This window comes from Sus scrofa, chromosome 3 (genome assembly GCF_000003025.6).
Source record: "Sus scrofa isolate TJ Tabasco breed Duroc chromosome 3, Sscrofa11.1, whole genome shotgun sequence".
Classification (NCBI taxonomy): Eukaryota; Metazoa; Chordata; class Mammalia; order Artiodactyla; family Suidae; genus Sus; species Sus scrofa.
In genome coordinates this window covers 19,548,521-19,563,085 of record NC_010445.4, presented here as the reverse complement: position 1 = coordinate 19,563,085, position 14,565 = coordinate 19,548,521, and the positions used below count along the sequence as shown (strand labels likewise).

At 53.0% G+C, this 14,565-nt stretch overlaps 1 protein-coding gene across 15 annotated transcripts in view; it reads left to right on the top strand.

Moving 5' to 3' along the window:
• IL4R (interleukin 4 receptor) overlaps window positions 1–14,565 on the top strand; it is a 50,450-nt gene that overhangs the window by 13,707 nt on the left and 22,178 nt on the right. For 3 of the 15 annotated variants that reach the window (XM_021085873.1, XM_021085874.1, XM_021085870.1), the window contains exons 2-3: window positions 11,173–11,260; window positions 13,511–13,649. In XM_021085873.1, the coding sequence (XP_020941532.1) occupies window positions 11,191–11,260; window positions 13,511–13,649 (209 nt within the window). In that variant the 5' untranslated portion in view covers window positions 11,173–11,190. 15 annotated transcript variants of the gene reach the window in all.

Genomic DNA, 14,565 nt, shown 5'->3' with positions numbered 1-14,565 from the left:
GTTGCAGTGGCTGTGGCATAGGCCGGCAGATGGAGCTCCCATTCAACCCCGAGCCTGGGAACTTCCATGTGCCGCGGGTGTGGCCCTAAAAAGCAATAATAATAATAATAATAATAATAAAAGTTGCACTTTCCATGTTCCTCGGGGGGCGGGGGGGGCGCGACAGTAGAACCCCCAGGTAGAAGGGCTCAGGGCATGGTCTCTAAAGACTCAAGGAACCAAGAGAGGCAGAGGCAACCATGTGGCTTCTGCAGACCTCAGGAAGGAGGTGCCCTGGGAGCTGCGACTGTCACTAAGACAGCCAAAATCGAATCAGCTTCCTGGGGCCAGACCTCTCTTGCTTCTGCTACTCAGGGCAATGAGTAATGCCCATGGTAATGCCCAATTACCACCTTCCTGGAAGTCCGTTCCCCTCCCCTCCCCCCACCACCTGGGTGGCCGAGATGGCGGCGGGGGGGGGGGGGGTGGGCAGTGCCTGCATCAGGGTATTTCAGGAAACTCTGAGCCAGAATTGGTGAGCATTTATCCCTCAGGGGGAGGCGGAAAATGCTGTATCCTTACCTCCATCAGGGACGGAAGGCTGCAGGCAGCCGGGGGCAGTTCATTCATTCATTCTTTTGTTCAGCAAATATCTGTCGACACCCCCGCCCACGCAACTGTGTGCCAGGCTGTAGGGCTAGCGCAGCAAACAAGGTGGGCACAGCCTCTGGCCTTGCAAGAGCTGGCATCCTCTGGGGGCTTTGGACAGTGCGCAGCACGCATGCGTGTGTGATAGGCTACGAGGAGTAAGTGCCGGGCAGAGAAATAACACAAGAGGTTGCAGAGTGATGGAGGCTGGATGCTGTTCCTGAGCAGGTGGTGTCTGCATGTGAGTCTGCAGGCTCAGCCTCCTCCCTGGGGCCAGTGGTACGTTTGAAGGTGGACGTGGCTTCCAGGATCCGAGACGGTGTCACCTGGATGCCTCTGCAGGGGTCCCACTGGCCGCTTGGACTCAGCGTGTCCACAGCCAGTGTGCGTGTCCCTATTGCTATAAAGGGGCTCTTGGCATAAGATGCCAGCCTGTCCCAGAGATGCTGCCCGCTTCTGGGGGTCTGGCCCAGCCCGTGCCATGAAGGAGGTCCACCGTCTCCAGCCCTCTCCTGCCTCCAAACAAAGCTGCGTCTCACCCCGCACACCCCCTACCCCGGGTTTCAGCCACAGCTGATGACCTGCAAGCCAGTCTCTGGCGTGAACCTTCCTTCCAAGCTCCTGGTGGCTACGACATACTGCCTCCCCTGGATGCTTCTTGGGGCCCACCACCCACTTGGCCTCACCGGGTCCACAGTGCTGCAAAGTGGACGGTCTTTCCCAGGGAGCCTGCTCCTCTTCCCAACACCCCCCACCATCCATCCGCCCTGCCCCCAGCTCCCAGCCACCAATCATCATCAATCTCTGCCCCACATCCTCTTTCCAAACAGAGCTGGAGTCGCAACCCCTTCTGCAGCCCGTCCTCTGCCAGCTGCCGGCCTCTCGCCCCTAGGTCATTCTCCCCACACAGCTCAGAGTGGGCTCTCTGGAAAGCAGCTCATCTCCTGCTCAATAGCCTTCAGTGGCTCCCTGCTGCCTGGATGGAGTCTGAATCGTTGTCTGCCAGCCTTGCGGACTTCACTGCCTTAACCCCTGTGAATCCTTCTGTAGCTAAGGGCCAGTCTCATTGGGTGGGAAATGGGCCACACACACCCCTCTTAGGAGCCTTCAGAATCTCTAAAACGGGGTTAAGAAGCATAGTTATCTCAGCGTTCCCGTTGTGGCTCAGCGGTAATGAACCCAACAGGGATCCATGAGGATGCAGGTTCCATCCCTGGCCTCGCTCAGTGGGTTAAGGATCTGGCGTTGCCAGGAGCTGTGGTGTAGGTTGCAGATGCGGCTCGGATCTGGCGTTGCTGTGGCTGTGGGGTAGGCTGGCTGCTGCAGCTCTGATTCTGCAGGCTGGGAACTGCAGAGGCAGCTCTACAAAGCAAAAAAAAAAAAGAAAAAAAAAAAAAAGCATAGTTTCCTAGAAGTGATGTTAAAGCATCCTCCAGCAGCACCTGGCACGAAGGAAGCAGGATGTAAGGATAATGCTCATTCATGGTCATATCTTGGGTGCCTGCTCTGTGCCAGGCACTGGGCAAGGCTTTCTGTGTACAGAGGCTCAAACACGTTCCCTGCCCACACGGAACCCACTGAGCCTTCTGGGGGCCATTCTTCCTCCCTCTCCGATCGCCACCACCCCTCCCCCGGAAGATTCGTCTTCATTTATCACCCTTCTGCCCACACACACCCCAACCCTGTAGGACCTGGGGGACCTCCCCGGCCAGCCCCTCCCACTGACAGCTCCATCCTCACAGCCTCTTAGGTATCTGATGATGCCCATTCCTCACACGGGTTCTTCCCACCGCCCACTCCAGCTCGTAAGCGGCACTGCCATCCTTTCAGTGGCTCTGGTCCAAAGCCTCAGAGTCACTCCTGACCCCTTCTAGTCCCCTTTTCACCGACTCAGCCCCCACACTCCATTCTGTCAGCAAAGCCTATGGCCTCTACCTTCAAAACAAATCTAGAGGCGTTCCCGTCATGGCACAGTGGTTAACGAATCCGACTAGGAACCTTGAGGTTGCGGGTTCGATCCCTGGCCTGGCTCAGTGGGTAAAGGATCTGGCATTGCTGTGGCTGTGGTGTAGGCTGGTGGCTACAGCTCCAATTGGACCCCTAGCCTGGGAACCTCCATATGCCGTGGGAGCAGCCCTGGAAAAGACAAAAAAAAAAAAAAATCTAGAATCCAACCCATTCCTACCTCTTCTTCCCTACCACCCTGGCGCGCCTGGCACCTGCTGCCTGGAGGAGCCCAGTGGCCTCCTCACTGGTCCCTGCTTCTGTCTTTGACTCCACAGGCCAGAGGGAGCCTTCAAAATCTCATGTCTGTGCCCAGAACCCTCCAGTAACTTCTCTTCTCGCTCAAATATTTGTTAAAGGAAAGAAGGAAGATGGATGGATGGATGGCTGGCTGGCCTTTTTCCGCATCTGTTGTAGCTGGCACAGCGCAGGTGCTCAGAAAACACCTGCAACTAGAATACCCAGGGCCTTGAGCGAGTGGGTGAGGAGCACTCGGGAGCACACAGTAGGTATGCCGGAAGCCCGATGGGCTCTTTGGCAGAGGGAGGTGGCCGATTCTTGCTCCTGGAGGCAGCTGAAGCTGCCTGCCGCCACCCTTCCCCTCTGCTCTCTGGGCTGGGGGGGCGGGGGGCAGGCAGGCAGAGCCCAGGCCATTTTGGGGCCCTGGCCTGGCCTGCCTTACAGTCCTGGGTGGGGCTGCTGACGTGGCTACTGGTTCTGGGAACCCTGGCTGGGCAGCAGTTCTGGGAAGGCTGCTGCCCCGGGGAGAAGTGTGTCTCTGGCTCCCTGCCAGCCCAGCTCAGCTGTCCCAGAGACCAGAGGAAGCTTCAGGCCAGGCTTAAGATTGTGGAGCTGCAGGGGTCAGCAGCTCCCGAGGGAGGAGGTCACCCCCTCCCCCAGCTCCCGCTGTCCCAGGCTTCCTCTCTGCATGCCTTCTTGTCACGGGACTGGCTGCATCCTGTCTGCTGCTGATTCAACCCCCCACCTCCTCTGAGTCGAGCTGGTTTGCAGCCAAGACAGGGAAGAGGAGCAGGAGGCCCAGACACCCCGCTGAGCTGACTTAGGAAGAGAGCCCTGCTTGCTGGTGACTTCTGTGTCGCTTGCTGGCTTCTGACATTTCAAGACTCGCCACTCATCCTCCCCCCTGAATAAGAGTGAGTTAAGCGTGTTTCCCTGCCAGCAGGGGTGGTTTCCCACCCTGGGTGCCTCTGCTTCTTCCTGGCTTAGGCTTTCATCCACTCTGCCGCTTCCGAACCCCATGACCTTGGCCTTGGCACTTGCCCTCCCGAGGCTTCAAGCTTCCTCTTTGGTCAGTGGGGCCAATAACACCACGTACCAGGGCTGCAGGGACTCCACTTGAGAGGCAGTGCTTAGGTGCATGGGTTCTGGGGTGAGACTCTCTAGGTTCAAATCCTAGCTCTGTGACCACAAGCAAGGGCCCTAACCTCTCTGTGCCTCCATCTCTTCATTGTTAAAGTGGGGATTTTCATGGTACCTGCTTCATAAAGTTGTGAGAACTATATCGCTTCATGTATCGTGAGCACTTAGAACCATTGAGGCACATAAAGGGCACTATATGTACACGATAATAATGATGGGCAAAGGCTTGGTACATACTCCCTGTTTCAAAAGAGATGATTGTACTCATTATCGAATTTTAACCCATCATTCATTTAACAGATGTTTCATGAGCATGGACTGTGTATTTGTCAGGCACTGTTTAGGCACAGGAGACAAAGCAATGACCATGGCTATTTTTCTTCAAGGGATGATTGTCTTATTGATTTGTAAGGCCTCTTTATATATTAAGGCCCTTTATTGTCTATAATGTATGTTGCTACGTTTTGGCTTGTCTTTTGCTTACTTTTTTTTTTTTTCCATGGTGTGTTTCGACCTGGGGAGGCTGAAAACCTTTCTGCCGTCAAATCTTTCTATCTTTGCCATCTACATCCTGAAATAAAATAAACATTCATACATATAACCTCAGTGACATGATTAGAGATGGAGATAAGTATCAGCAGAAATAAACAGGGTGCTGTGATAAGACGTAAAGAGGGAGCCCTCACTGTGTGATGTTTCTGGGTGTCAGGCCTTCGAGGGAGGAAATGGACAGGGGTGTGTGTCATTGGGACAGAAGGAGGGCACCCTAGAGGAGTCACAGGGGCCAGACCATCAGGAGGTATGGGTGGTTTGGGGTTTTTTTGCGTTTTATTAAACTTTCAATCTTACCGTAATTTTTTATTTATTTATTTATTTTGGTCTTTTTGCCTTTTCTAGGGCCGTTCCCTCGGCAGGTGGAGGTTCCCAGGCTAGGGGTCGAATCCGAGCTGTAGCTGCCGGCCTAGGACAAGCCACAGCAATGAAATTGTAACCGTAATTTTAATAGGGACAGTGGACTTGTCAAAAGTAGGCCTAGTGCCATTAATTAACTGTCTGATCAATCAGTTATGGGTTAGCAGTGAATATTCAGTTAGTAGGCACAGTACGACAGACCCTGTGGGGTTTTTTGGGTTTTTTTGTTGGTTGGTTGGTTTTGCTTTATAGGGCCGCAACGGCGGCATATGGGGTCGAATCAGAGCTGTAGCTGCCCGCCTCTGCCACAGCCACAGCAACGTAGGATCCATAACCCACTGAGCAAGGCCAGGGATCGAACCTGCATCCCCCATGGATGCTAGTCAGATTCGTTAACCGCTGAGCCACGATGGGAACTCCCTCTTACTGTAATTTTTAGACTCACACACTGTTGTAAGAAACAATACAGACAGATCCCCTATGCTCTGTTTCCCCCGAGAGTAAAACTCTATGAAATTGGTTACAAAACTATAGTTCAATAGCACCACCAAGACATGGACATTCATATAATCCACTGACTTTTCTCAGCTTGCCTGTTTTACCTGCGCTCCTGTGGGCGTGTACACATGTGTTATTTATATTGGTTTTGTCTGATTTGTATTTAATTTGATCACGTGCTCGGTTTTTGGTCTCCAGCGTCCCAGTGAGATACAGAACAATCCTGTCATTGCAAGGAGCCCCGTGTTGCCCTTTTATAGCCACACCTCCCTCCTTCCCTGCCAGCCCCCCCCAACCCCCCCAATCCCCCTCCTCCCCAACCCCCCCTCCCCACCCCCGGCAACTACTCTGTTCACCATTTCCATAATTCAGTCATTTCAAGAAGCTTACATAAATGGAATCAGCCCGTGTGTCCCCTTTTGGATTGGCTGTTTTCATTCTGGGGCTTGGATTTGATGCTGAGTCAGAGGTGCTGCTCTTGGATGGGCTGTGAACCCCTGGGGACCTGAGGCCCTGGGGGAAAGACGTCTTTCAGGAGCCAGAGGCTAATAAAGTGAGCTGGCAGTTCATGGTTGTTCTGATTTTAAAATGACTCTGGGAGTTCCCCTTATGAATCAGTGGTTAACGAATCCGACTAGGAACCACGAGGTTTCGGGTTCAATCCCTGGCCTCGCTCAGTGGGTTAAGAATCTGGCATTGCCATGAGCTGTGGTGTAGGTTGTAGATGTGGCTCGGATCTGGCGTTGCTGTGGCTGTGACATAGGCCGGCAGCAACAGCTCCAATTAGACCCCTAGCCTGGGAACCTCTATATGCTGTGGGTGCAGCCCTAGGAAAGGCAAAAAGACAAAAAAATTAAAAATAAATCAATAAATAAAATGACTCTGGCTGCATCGTGGAGAAGAAACGGGGTGACTCATGTTTGCAGTAATTGCTAATTGCACCCTGCCCCCGCCTCCCCCAGCTCCCCCCCTTCCCCTCATTCCATCCTTCTTCCCAGCCCCAGGCTGGGTTTGGAAAAAAAATCTTGACACAACCCTGTTGAAAACAACCCCCCCTCCAAAAAAAAAAAAAAATCAATCAGCACTTAGAGGGAGCGTTTGACCTGGAGTCCTTGCTTTGGGCCCTAGGAACTTCTGTGTGAGCTGCTGAAATGGAAAGCAAAGTTGACCATGTCACTTTTCTAGAAAGAGGCCTTGGAGTTTGCATTAGAGGTTCAGATGGGTCAGTGACCTCCTAAACATGGAGGGAGAGTGGTGAGAGCCCAAGGCCCTGGAGCCTGACTGCCCCTGTTCAGATGCTAGGACTGTCACCTCCCTGCCACCTCAGACAAGTCACTTAACTTCTCTGAGCCTTGGTTTCCTCATCTGAGAATAGGAAAAAGTAACAGTAGCTGCTTCGTAGGGTTATTTTAAATATCGAACTGATCTATGTAAAACATTTAGAAACCTGGCATGCTTAAATACTGCAGTCAATGTTGTATGTGAAATTCATGGGGAGGCTAGGGATGGAGAGCCTTTTAGGCCCGCTGGGATTTGGGGGCCCCTCTCTGTGTCACTTGTCATCCTCTGGACAGGCTTGAGATCCACAGGGTCTCTTCCTAAGGGATGCACAGTTATGATTGGGGACTGTCACCTCCCTTGTCCTGGCTCTCATATCTCTGTTAATATGACTTTAGCTAGAAGAGCTGTTTTGAGTATCAAGTTAATATATGTAAAATGTTCAGAAGGAAGCAGGTTTGACCAAGCTGCTTCCTTCTGAACATTTTGTATGTATTAATGGAAGGGCTCATTTCCACTCATGACTCATGTCCGTTCATCTTGTTGGGTTCGGTCTGTGATCCTCAGAAAAGCTGAAGGAATTGAGACATTGGAATGTTCTTTGAGCTCAGAAGCCAGCAGACCTGGATTCTGACTCTAGCCCTGCCCTTTCGCCAGCTGTGGGACCTGCTGGTTAAGCTATTTGACCTCACTGGCCTCAGCTTCTTCAAGAGGAAAGTAGGAATAACAATGCATCTTGCACGGTTCTTGGGCAGACTCATTAAGGTAAAATTCTAGTGCTTTTGGCAAAGGGTCAAGCAGAATGTGAACACGTGACCAGCAGGATTATGTTACCCACAAATGCTTGGTTCAACGTCAAGAAGCTTTTTCTTTTCTTTTTTTTAATGATTTTCATTTTTTCCATTATAGCTGGTTTACAGTGTTCTGTCAATTTTTCTACTGTACAGCAACGTGACCCCATCACACATACATATACATCCTTTTTCTCGCATTCTCCTCCATCCTGCTCCATCACAAGTGACTAGATAGAGTTCCCAGGGCTACACAGCAGGATCTCATTGCGTATCCATTCCGAAAGGCCATCGCTGGCATCTATTAACCCCAGACTCCCAGTCCATCCCTCTCCCTCCCCCTCCCCCTTGGCAACCACAAGTCTGTTCTCCAAGTCCATGAGTTTCTTTTCTGTGGAAAGGTTTATGGGTGCCGTATATTAGATTCCAGAGATCAGTGATATCATATGGTATTTATCTTTCTCTTTCTGACTTACTTCACTTAGTATGAGAATCTCTAGTTCCACCCCGGGAAGCTGTTTCCAAACAGGAAAGCTCTGCTCAGAAATGACCTGAGGGTTAGCACCCCGTCCGTGGAGGAATGCAAGCAGAAGCTGGATGCAGCATGTCAGAGATGGGACACTGACAGGCACCCCTGTTCGGGTTGGCCATTGGGCCAGGCAGGCGACCCCTGAGACCCCTCCCAACCCCAACACGTCCATACCCCCACAATCCAGGGTGTGAACTTGAAATTATTTCTTCTTGGAGTTCCCTTGTGGCTCAGTGGAAACCCATCTGACTAGTATCCGTGAGGACGCAGGTTCGATCCTTTGCTCAGTGCATTAAGAATCTGGTGTGGCTATGAGCTGTGATGTAGGCTGCAGATGTAGCTCAGATCTGGTGTTGCTGCGGCTGTGGTGTGGGCCAGCAGCTGCAGCTCCTATTTGACCCCTAGCCTGGGAACCTCCACAGGCTGTGGATGTGGCCTTAAAAAAAAGAGAAAGACCAAAAAAATTATTTCTTCTTGTCAGGTGCCTTACCTTGATCACTTGGTACTTATTCTCTTTAATTCCTTTACTTTCTGCGCCTTTGTCCTCCATCCCCCGTGAAGTTCAGAGAGGCCTTGCTGCTGCCTCTGAGCCATGGTTTCCCCTGTGAGGCAGCACCCGCCCATCCTTGTGAAGCCAGTTGTGAGCATGTGCGCGTGAGGGTGTGGGAGTGGGTGTGTACCCTCCTAAGTCTGGTTGTGGCCTCTGAAACAGATCAGAGATAACACCCTGGCCGCTGTAGACGTCACGGTTTAGTGTGCCCTGAGGACGTTGCTTGATGCCCTCACACGTTTTGGGAGGACTTACCATGACAGCCCTTCTGCTGGGTGACTTTGAGCACAATTTTTTTTTTTTTACGGCTACACCCACGGCCTGTAGAAGTTCCCAGGCTAGGGGTCAAGTCTGAGCTGCAGCTGCCAGCCTACACCACAGCCCCAGCAACTCGATCCAAGCTGCGTCTGCGACCTACGTCACAGCTCACGGCAACGCCAGATCCTTAACCCACGGAGCGGGGCCAGGGATCGGGGCCAGGGATCGAACCCAGGGATCGATCCTGGATCCTAGTCGGGTTCATTACCGCTGAGGCACAACGGGAACTCCTCGAGCATATTTCTTGATCTCTCTGTTTTTCTTTATTCAAAACTGGGGCTAGAGTGACACCTTTGCCATCGTGCTGCAGGATGCTGTGGGGGTCCGTGATTTCGGGAGAGGGAAAGTGTCTGGGTCTTGGGAAAGGAAACCAGCATCTCGGCCCCACCGCCCCACCCCCACCCCTCCTTCCTTGGTCTTCAGGGCAGCTCTGCTGGAAAGGCAAGTTGGGGTTTTGAGTGGATACCAAGTCTTTGAGCCTTCCAGCCCCGTGCCGAGTGCCTGATCAGCCCCACATCATGTCACATCATGTGATTGTATTCAACAGATATTTCTTGAGCACATGCTGCGTGCCAGGCATTGTCGCAGGTACCAGGAGTTTGACGCACAATTGAAAGAATGGTCTGCCACTGACCTTTTGCCTCCAGGGCACTTTTTTTTTTGGCGGGGGTGCCGCACTCACAGCATGTGGAGGTTCCCAAGCTAGGGGTCTAATCGGAGCTGTAGCCACCAGCGTACACCACAGCCACAGCAACGTGAGATCCAAGCCACATCTGCGACCTACACCACAGCTCACGGCAACGCTGGATCCTTAACCCCCTGAGCAAGGACGGGGATCAAACCTGCATCCTCACAGAGACTAGTGAGATTTGTTTCCACTGAGCCACAATGGGAATCCCTGTGGGGCACTTTTTGAAAGGAACAGGCTACTTCCTGTACAAACTGTCCCTGAGCCTGGGCTTGTCTGATGCTTCCACGTGACTTGGGCGGGGCAAGGAGGGGCAGGAGACCCAGGGAAGGGATGTCACATTCTTTCAGGGGCTCTGTTTTCAGAGAGGTCATGACCTTGATTTGTCCCAATCCCCGTCATGTTAACACTGACCATTTGGTTAAGGTGATGTCTGCCAGGTTTCTGTAAATAAGATTCTATACCATTATGTATATAAAGTATTGTATATCAAATATATAAAGTTTGAGGAGTTCCCATTGTGGCGCAGCAGAAACAAATCCAACTAAGAACCATGAGGTTTCCGGTTCAATCCCTGGCCTCGTTCAGTGGGTTGAGGATCCGGCGTTGCCGTGAGCTGTGGTGTAGGTCTAAGACATGGCTCGGATCCTGGGGCTGTGGTATAGGCCAGTGGTTACAGCTCTGAATCGACCCCTAGCCTGGGAACCTCTGTATACCATGGGTGCGCCCTTAAAAAGCAAAAAAAAAAAAAAAAAAAAAAAATTAGTAAATATTTGACTCATTAATTAATAATAATTAATATGAGTTTGTGGAGAAACCCTTAGAGGCTGCTTGATGCAATAGAGCTGTTCCTTCCCCCCAGTTATTCGTCCATATCACTGCGCGCCCTGCACCCCCACTTTAACTCTTAAGGGTTACAGCTGGTTATGGTACTAGTCATTGCCATACTCTGGTTTTGCCAGTTTTGGTCAATAGACGCCTGTTCCAGCAAGTTCCTGGGTCTTTTCTAGAGATCCGTATCCATCATTCCTGGAGCACCTTTTGAACTTCCAAAAAAATCTGAGGGCTTGCTCCGATTTAGCAGACCATGGGTTTCTTTCGAGAAGTGTCTCTCTCTTTTTTTTGTTGTCTCTTTGCCATTTCTTGGGCCGCTCCCATGGCACATGGAGGTTCCCAGGCTAGGGGTCGAATTGAAGCTGTGGCCACCGGCCCACGCCACAGCAACTTGGGATCAGAACTGCGTCTGAGACCTACACCACAGCTCACAGCAACGCTGGATCCTTACCCCACTGAGCAAGGCCAGGGATCGAACCCGCAACCTCATGGTTCCTAGTCGGATTTGTTAACCATTGCGCCACAAGGGGAACTCCTCAAGAAGGGTCTCTTGGGACAGGTGTTCTGTGGCTCTGACTCTGGGCTTGGTGAGGCTGTGTTGTGTTTCAGGACCGTGCGTTTGAGCTCTGGAGCACATGGTGGGCTCATTGTTGGCTGGGGGAGGGTTGTACTTGGAGTAAAGTGAGCCCTGAAACCTGCTCAGGGATGATGGGGATGGTGGGAACCGTGAGTCAGCACTAACCAGCTCACTTGCTCTCAGCAGGCGCTGTAGGAGCTCCCAATGGGGTGCCTGTGCCCTGGGCTCACGTTCTCCGTGAGCTGCCTGATCCTGGTGTGGGCAGCAGGCTCTGGTAAGTCTTCCCTCCCTCCCTCCCTCTTTTCCCCCTCCCCTCCCCTCCCCCTCCCTCCCCTTTCCCCCGCCTCTCCCCCTCCCTCCTCTTTCCCCCCGCCCCCTTCCTCCCTCCCCTTTCCCTGCCCCCTCCTTCCTCCCCAGTTCCCTCCCCCTCTCTCCTTCCCTTCTTCACCCTTCCCCCTCCTTCCCCTTCCCCTTCTCCTTCCCCCTCCTTCCCCTCCCTCTCCCCCTGCCCCCTCCTCTCCCCCCTTTCCTCCCTTCCTTCCAAAACCTTTATTGATTATTTACACACCAGGCTCCCGGGATAATCAAAGAACAAAGCCCAGATCCCCTGGCCTGGAGGGGAATGCCTGGTAGTGGGAGGGGACAGGCCATGGCAGAGGGTGCTGATTTAAGGAAATTCTGAAGGTCATTCGAAGGTGATGGCCACAGACAAAATAGAACCACCAAGCCAGGAGGATTGGGAAAGCTGGGTGGGGTCGGAGGATTGCAATTTCAGATACTTGCTCAGGGCCCCGTCCTCTTGGAGTCCCAGCTGAGCCAAGATCAGAAGAAGGGGAGGCAGGAAGATATTGGGGGAGGAGCGTGCTCAGCAGAGGCCCTGAGCCCAGAGCCTGTCTGGGGTGTCGGGGAGACCGAAGGAGGCGGGAGTGGGGGAGTCAGTGAGCAGGAGGAAGGAAGAGCTGGAGACGCCTAGTAATGGGGCGACGACGAGGCCAAGGATTTGAGCAGAGGAAGGACGTGCCCTTTCACTTTACCGAGGGTCCCTCTGGCTTTAGCAGAGGGATGGGAGCTGGAGGCGGGGCGGGGGGCGGGGGCACCGCCGGGGGAGGCACTGCTGGGTGACTGGGACCAGCAGAGGAGATGAGCAGGGCACTGGCTTTTGAATCCCTCTGAAAGGTAGATTTGAAGACAGATGGGAGATGGGGGTAAGGAGAGCGAGAGGTGGCAAGACTGATCCCCATTTTTCTCACCTGAGTGATGGGGAGAAGGGACACAGTGTCATTTCTTTCTTTCTTTTTTTTTGGGGGGGGGATGCTTTTTAAGGGCTGCACCTGCCGCATATGGAGATTCCCAAATTAGGGGTCGAATCGGAGCTGTAGCCGCCAGCCTACATCACAGCCACAGCAACGCCAGATACGAGTTTGTCTGGGACCTACACCACAGTTCACAGCAACGCCGGATCCTTAATCCACTGAGTGAGGCCAGGGATCAAACCTGCGTCCTCGTAGATGCTAGTCAGATTCTTTTCTGCTGAGCCACGACGGGAACGCCGAGGGTGTCATTTCTGAGATGCAGAGGAACGTGTGTTTTGGGGGGATGGGGGAATCAGGAGTTAATGTTGGGACATGAGGTGAGTTTGGGATATTTATTAGAAATCAAAGACTCCTTAATGTGGGGAGTCCTTTATCCCGGCAACAAAGACAGGTGTTTCTTGTTTGGCTTGGGGTTTTTTTTTTTGTCATTTTTCATTGCCCTGCAGCATATGGAGCTCCCGGGTTAGGGATCATAGTCGTAACCTAAGCCGCAGCTTGACAACACCAGATCCCTAACCCACTGTGCCAGGCCAGGGAAGGAACCCAAGTCCCAACAGCTCCCAAGATGCTACCGATCCCATCGCGCCACAGCGAGAGCTCCCAAATGCAGATTGATGTGAGCTGGGGTGGTCCCAGGGCTGAGCCCTGGAGCAGGAAGTCACCTGCTGTCCACAGCTCCCCCAACCATTGGGCAAACCCAGGGTACATCTGGCTGGGTTCAAATCCCAGCTCTGCCTCTGACTCGCTGGAAGAAGTTCCCAGCCTCTCATCCCAGCCTTCAGTGTTAGCTGAAGCCAAAGGATGAGAGGCGACAAGGCCATGAAGTCAGTCTCTGGTGCTCAGAGTGCGCAGAGAAGGCTGGAAGATAGACCCCCCTGCCCCCAGACTCACCTATTTTTCCTTTACTTGAGCCAAGAGCATCTAGTTGAGTTGGCACACGATAAAGGCGCATTTGATCTGTCCCTGCTGATGGACCCTGTCCCCGCGGGTATTTCTTCAGCTACAGGAATCACCCCAGTGCCAGCTGGGAAGCTCCCAGGGGTCTGGTCCTGCCGCCCCCTCATGGGGACCCTGCCTGGGGCGGTGGTTTCACTGCTTTGGGATGGGCCCCTTGGACTGGTTGTCAACGGGTCCTGCCTGGGCTGGTTTCTGACGTCATCCTTCTTGATCACTGGGCTTCCGCTGCTCAGGGGTCACCTGTGTCTCCCCAGGGGGTGTCAGGGTCCTGGAGTGGCCCATCTGCCTATCCGACTATGTCAGCACCTCTACCTGTGAGTGGAGGATGGCCGGGCCTGTCAACTGCAGCGCTGAGTTCCGCCTGTCCTATCAGCTTAAATTCTTCAACACTGAGTAAGCCTGGACTCGGTCGGAAGTTGGGGGAGTTTGGCCAGGGGTTTGCCTGGCCCCGGGGGTGGGGGCGGGGGGGCACCTTGGGGTGTGCGTGGCACGTGAATGTCATGGAATCCTGGACTAGAGCAGCAGCTCGCACACTTTTTGGTCTCAGGACTGTCTTGCATGCTGAAAAATGAGGGTGGACTGGCGTTCCCATTGTGGCTCAGCGGGTTCAGAACCTGACTCGTATCCATGAGGCTGCAGGTTCGATCCCTGGCCCTGCTCAGTGGGTTACAGAGCTGACATTGCCATGCGATGGGGTGTTGGTGGCAGATGCAGCTCGGATCTGGCGTGGCTGTGGCTGTGGTGTAGACCGGCAGCTGTAGCTCCTATTTGACCCCTAGCCTGGGACCCTCCATATGCTGCAAGTGTGGCCCTAGAAAGAAAGAAAAAAAAGAATGAAGACCTCAAAAGCGCCAGCCCGGGTAATTGATTGATATTCACCCTGTAGGAAATTAGAACAGATGTTAAATCACAACAGCTCTCAAGTCCACGTGCAACAGGCCATCCAAGCCATGACATCATCACAGGTCATGTGGCCTCTGGAAAAGTCCACTGTACGCTTGTGAGAGAGAGAGAGTGGAAGTGGCAGCTAACGTCAGAGTTTTATTATGAAAACAATTTGACTCCGTGGAACCGCAGACCATACGTTGAGAAGCTCTGGGTTAGATCATTGTTTGGGGGTGGAGTTTACTGTGCTCTGGGTGGACCGTGGAACTCGGGATGTGTTTTTCCAGATGGTTCACTGGGATAATCCACAGTACAGGGGGACAACCAGCGTTATAGCGGGTGCCCCGGACATGACCCAGTATCCCAGGCACACAGTTATAAGGACATGCATGCTGGGAAGGACAGCTCAGCAGGTATGGGGTGC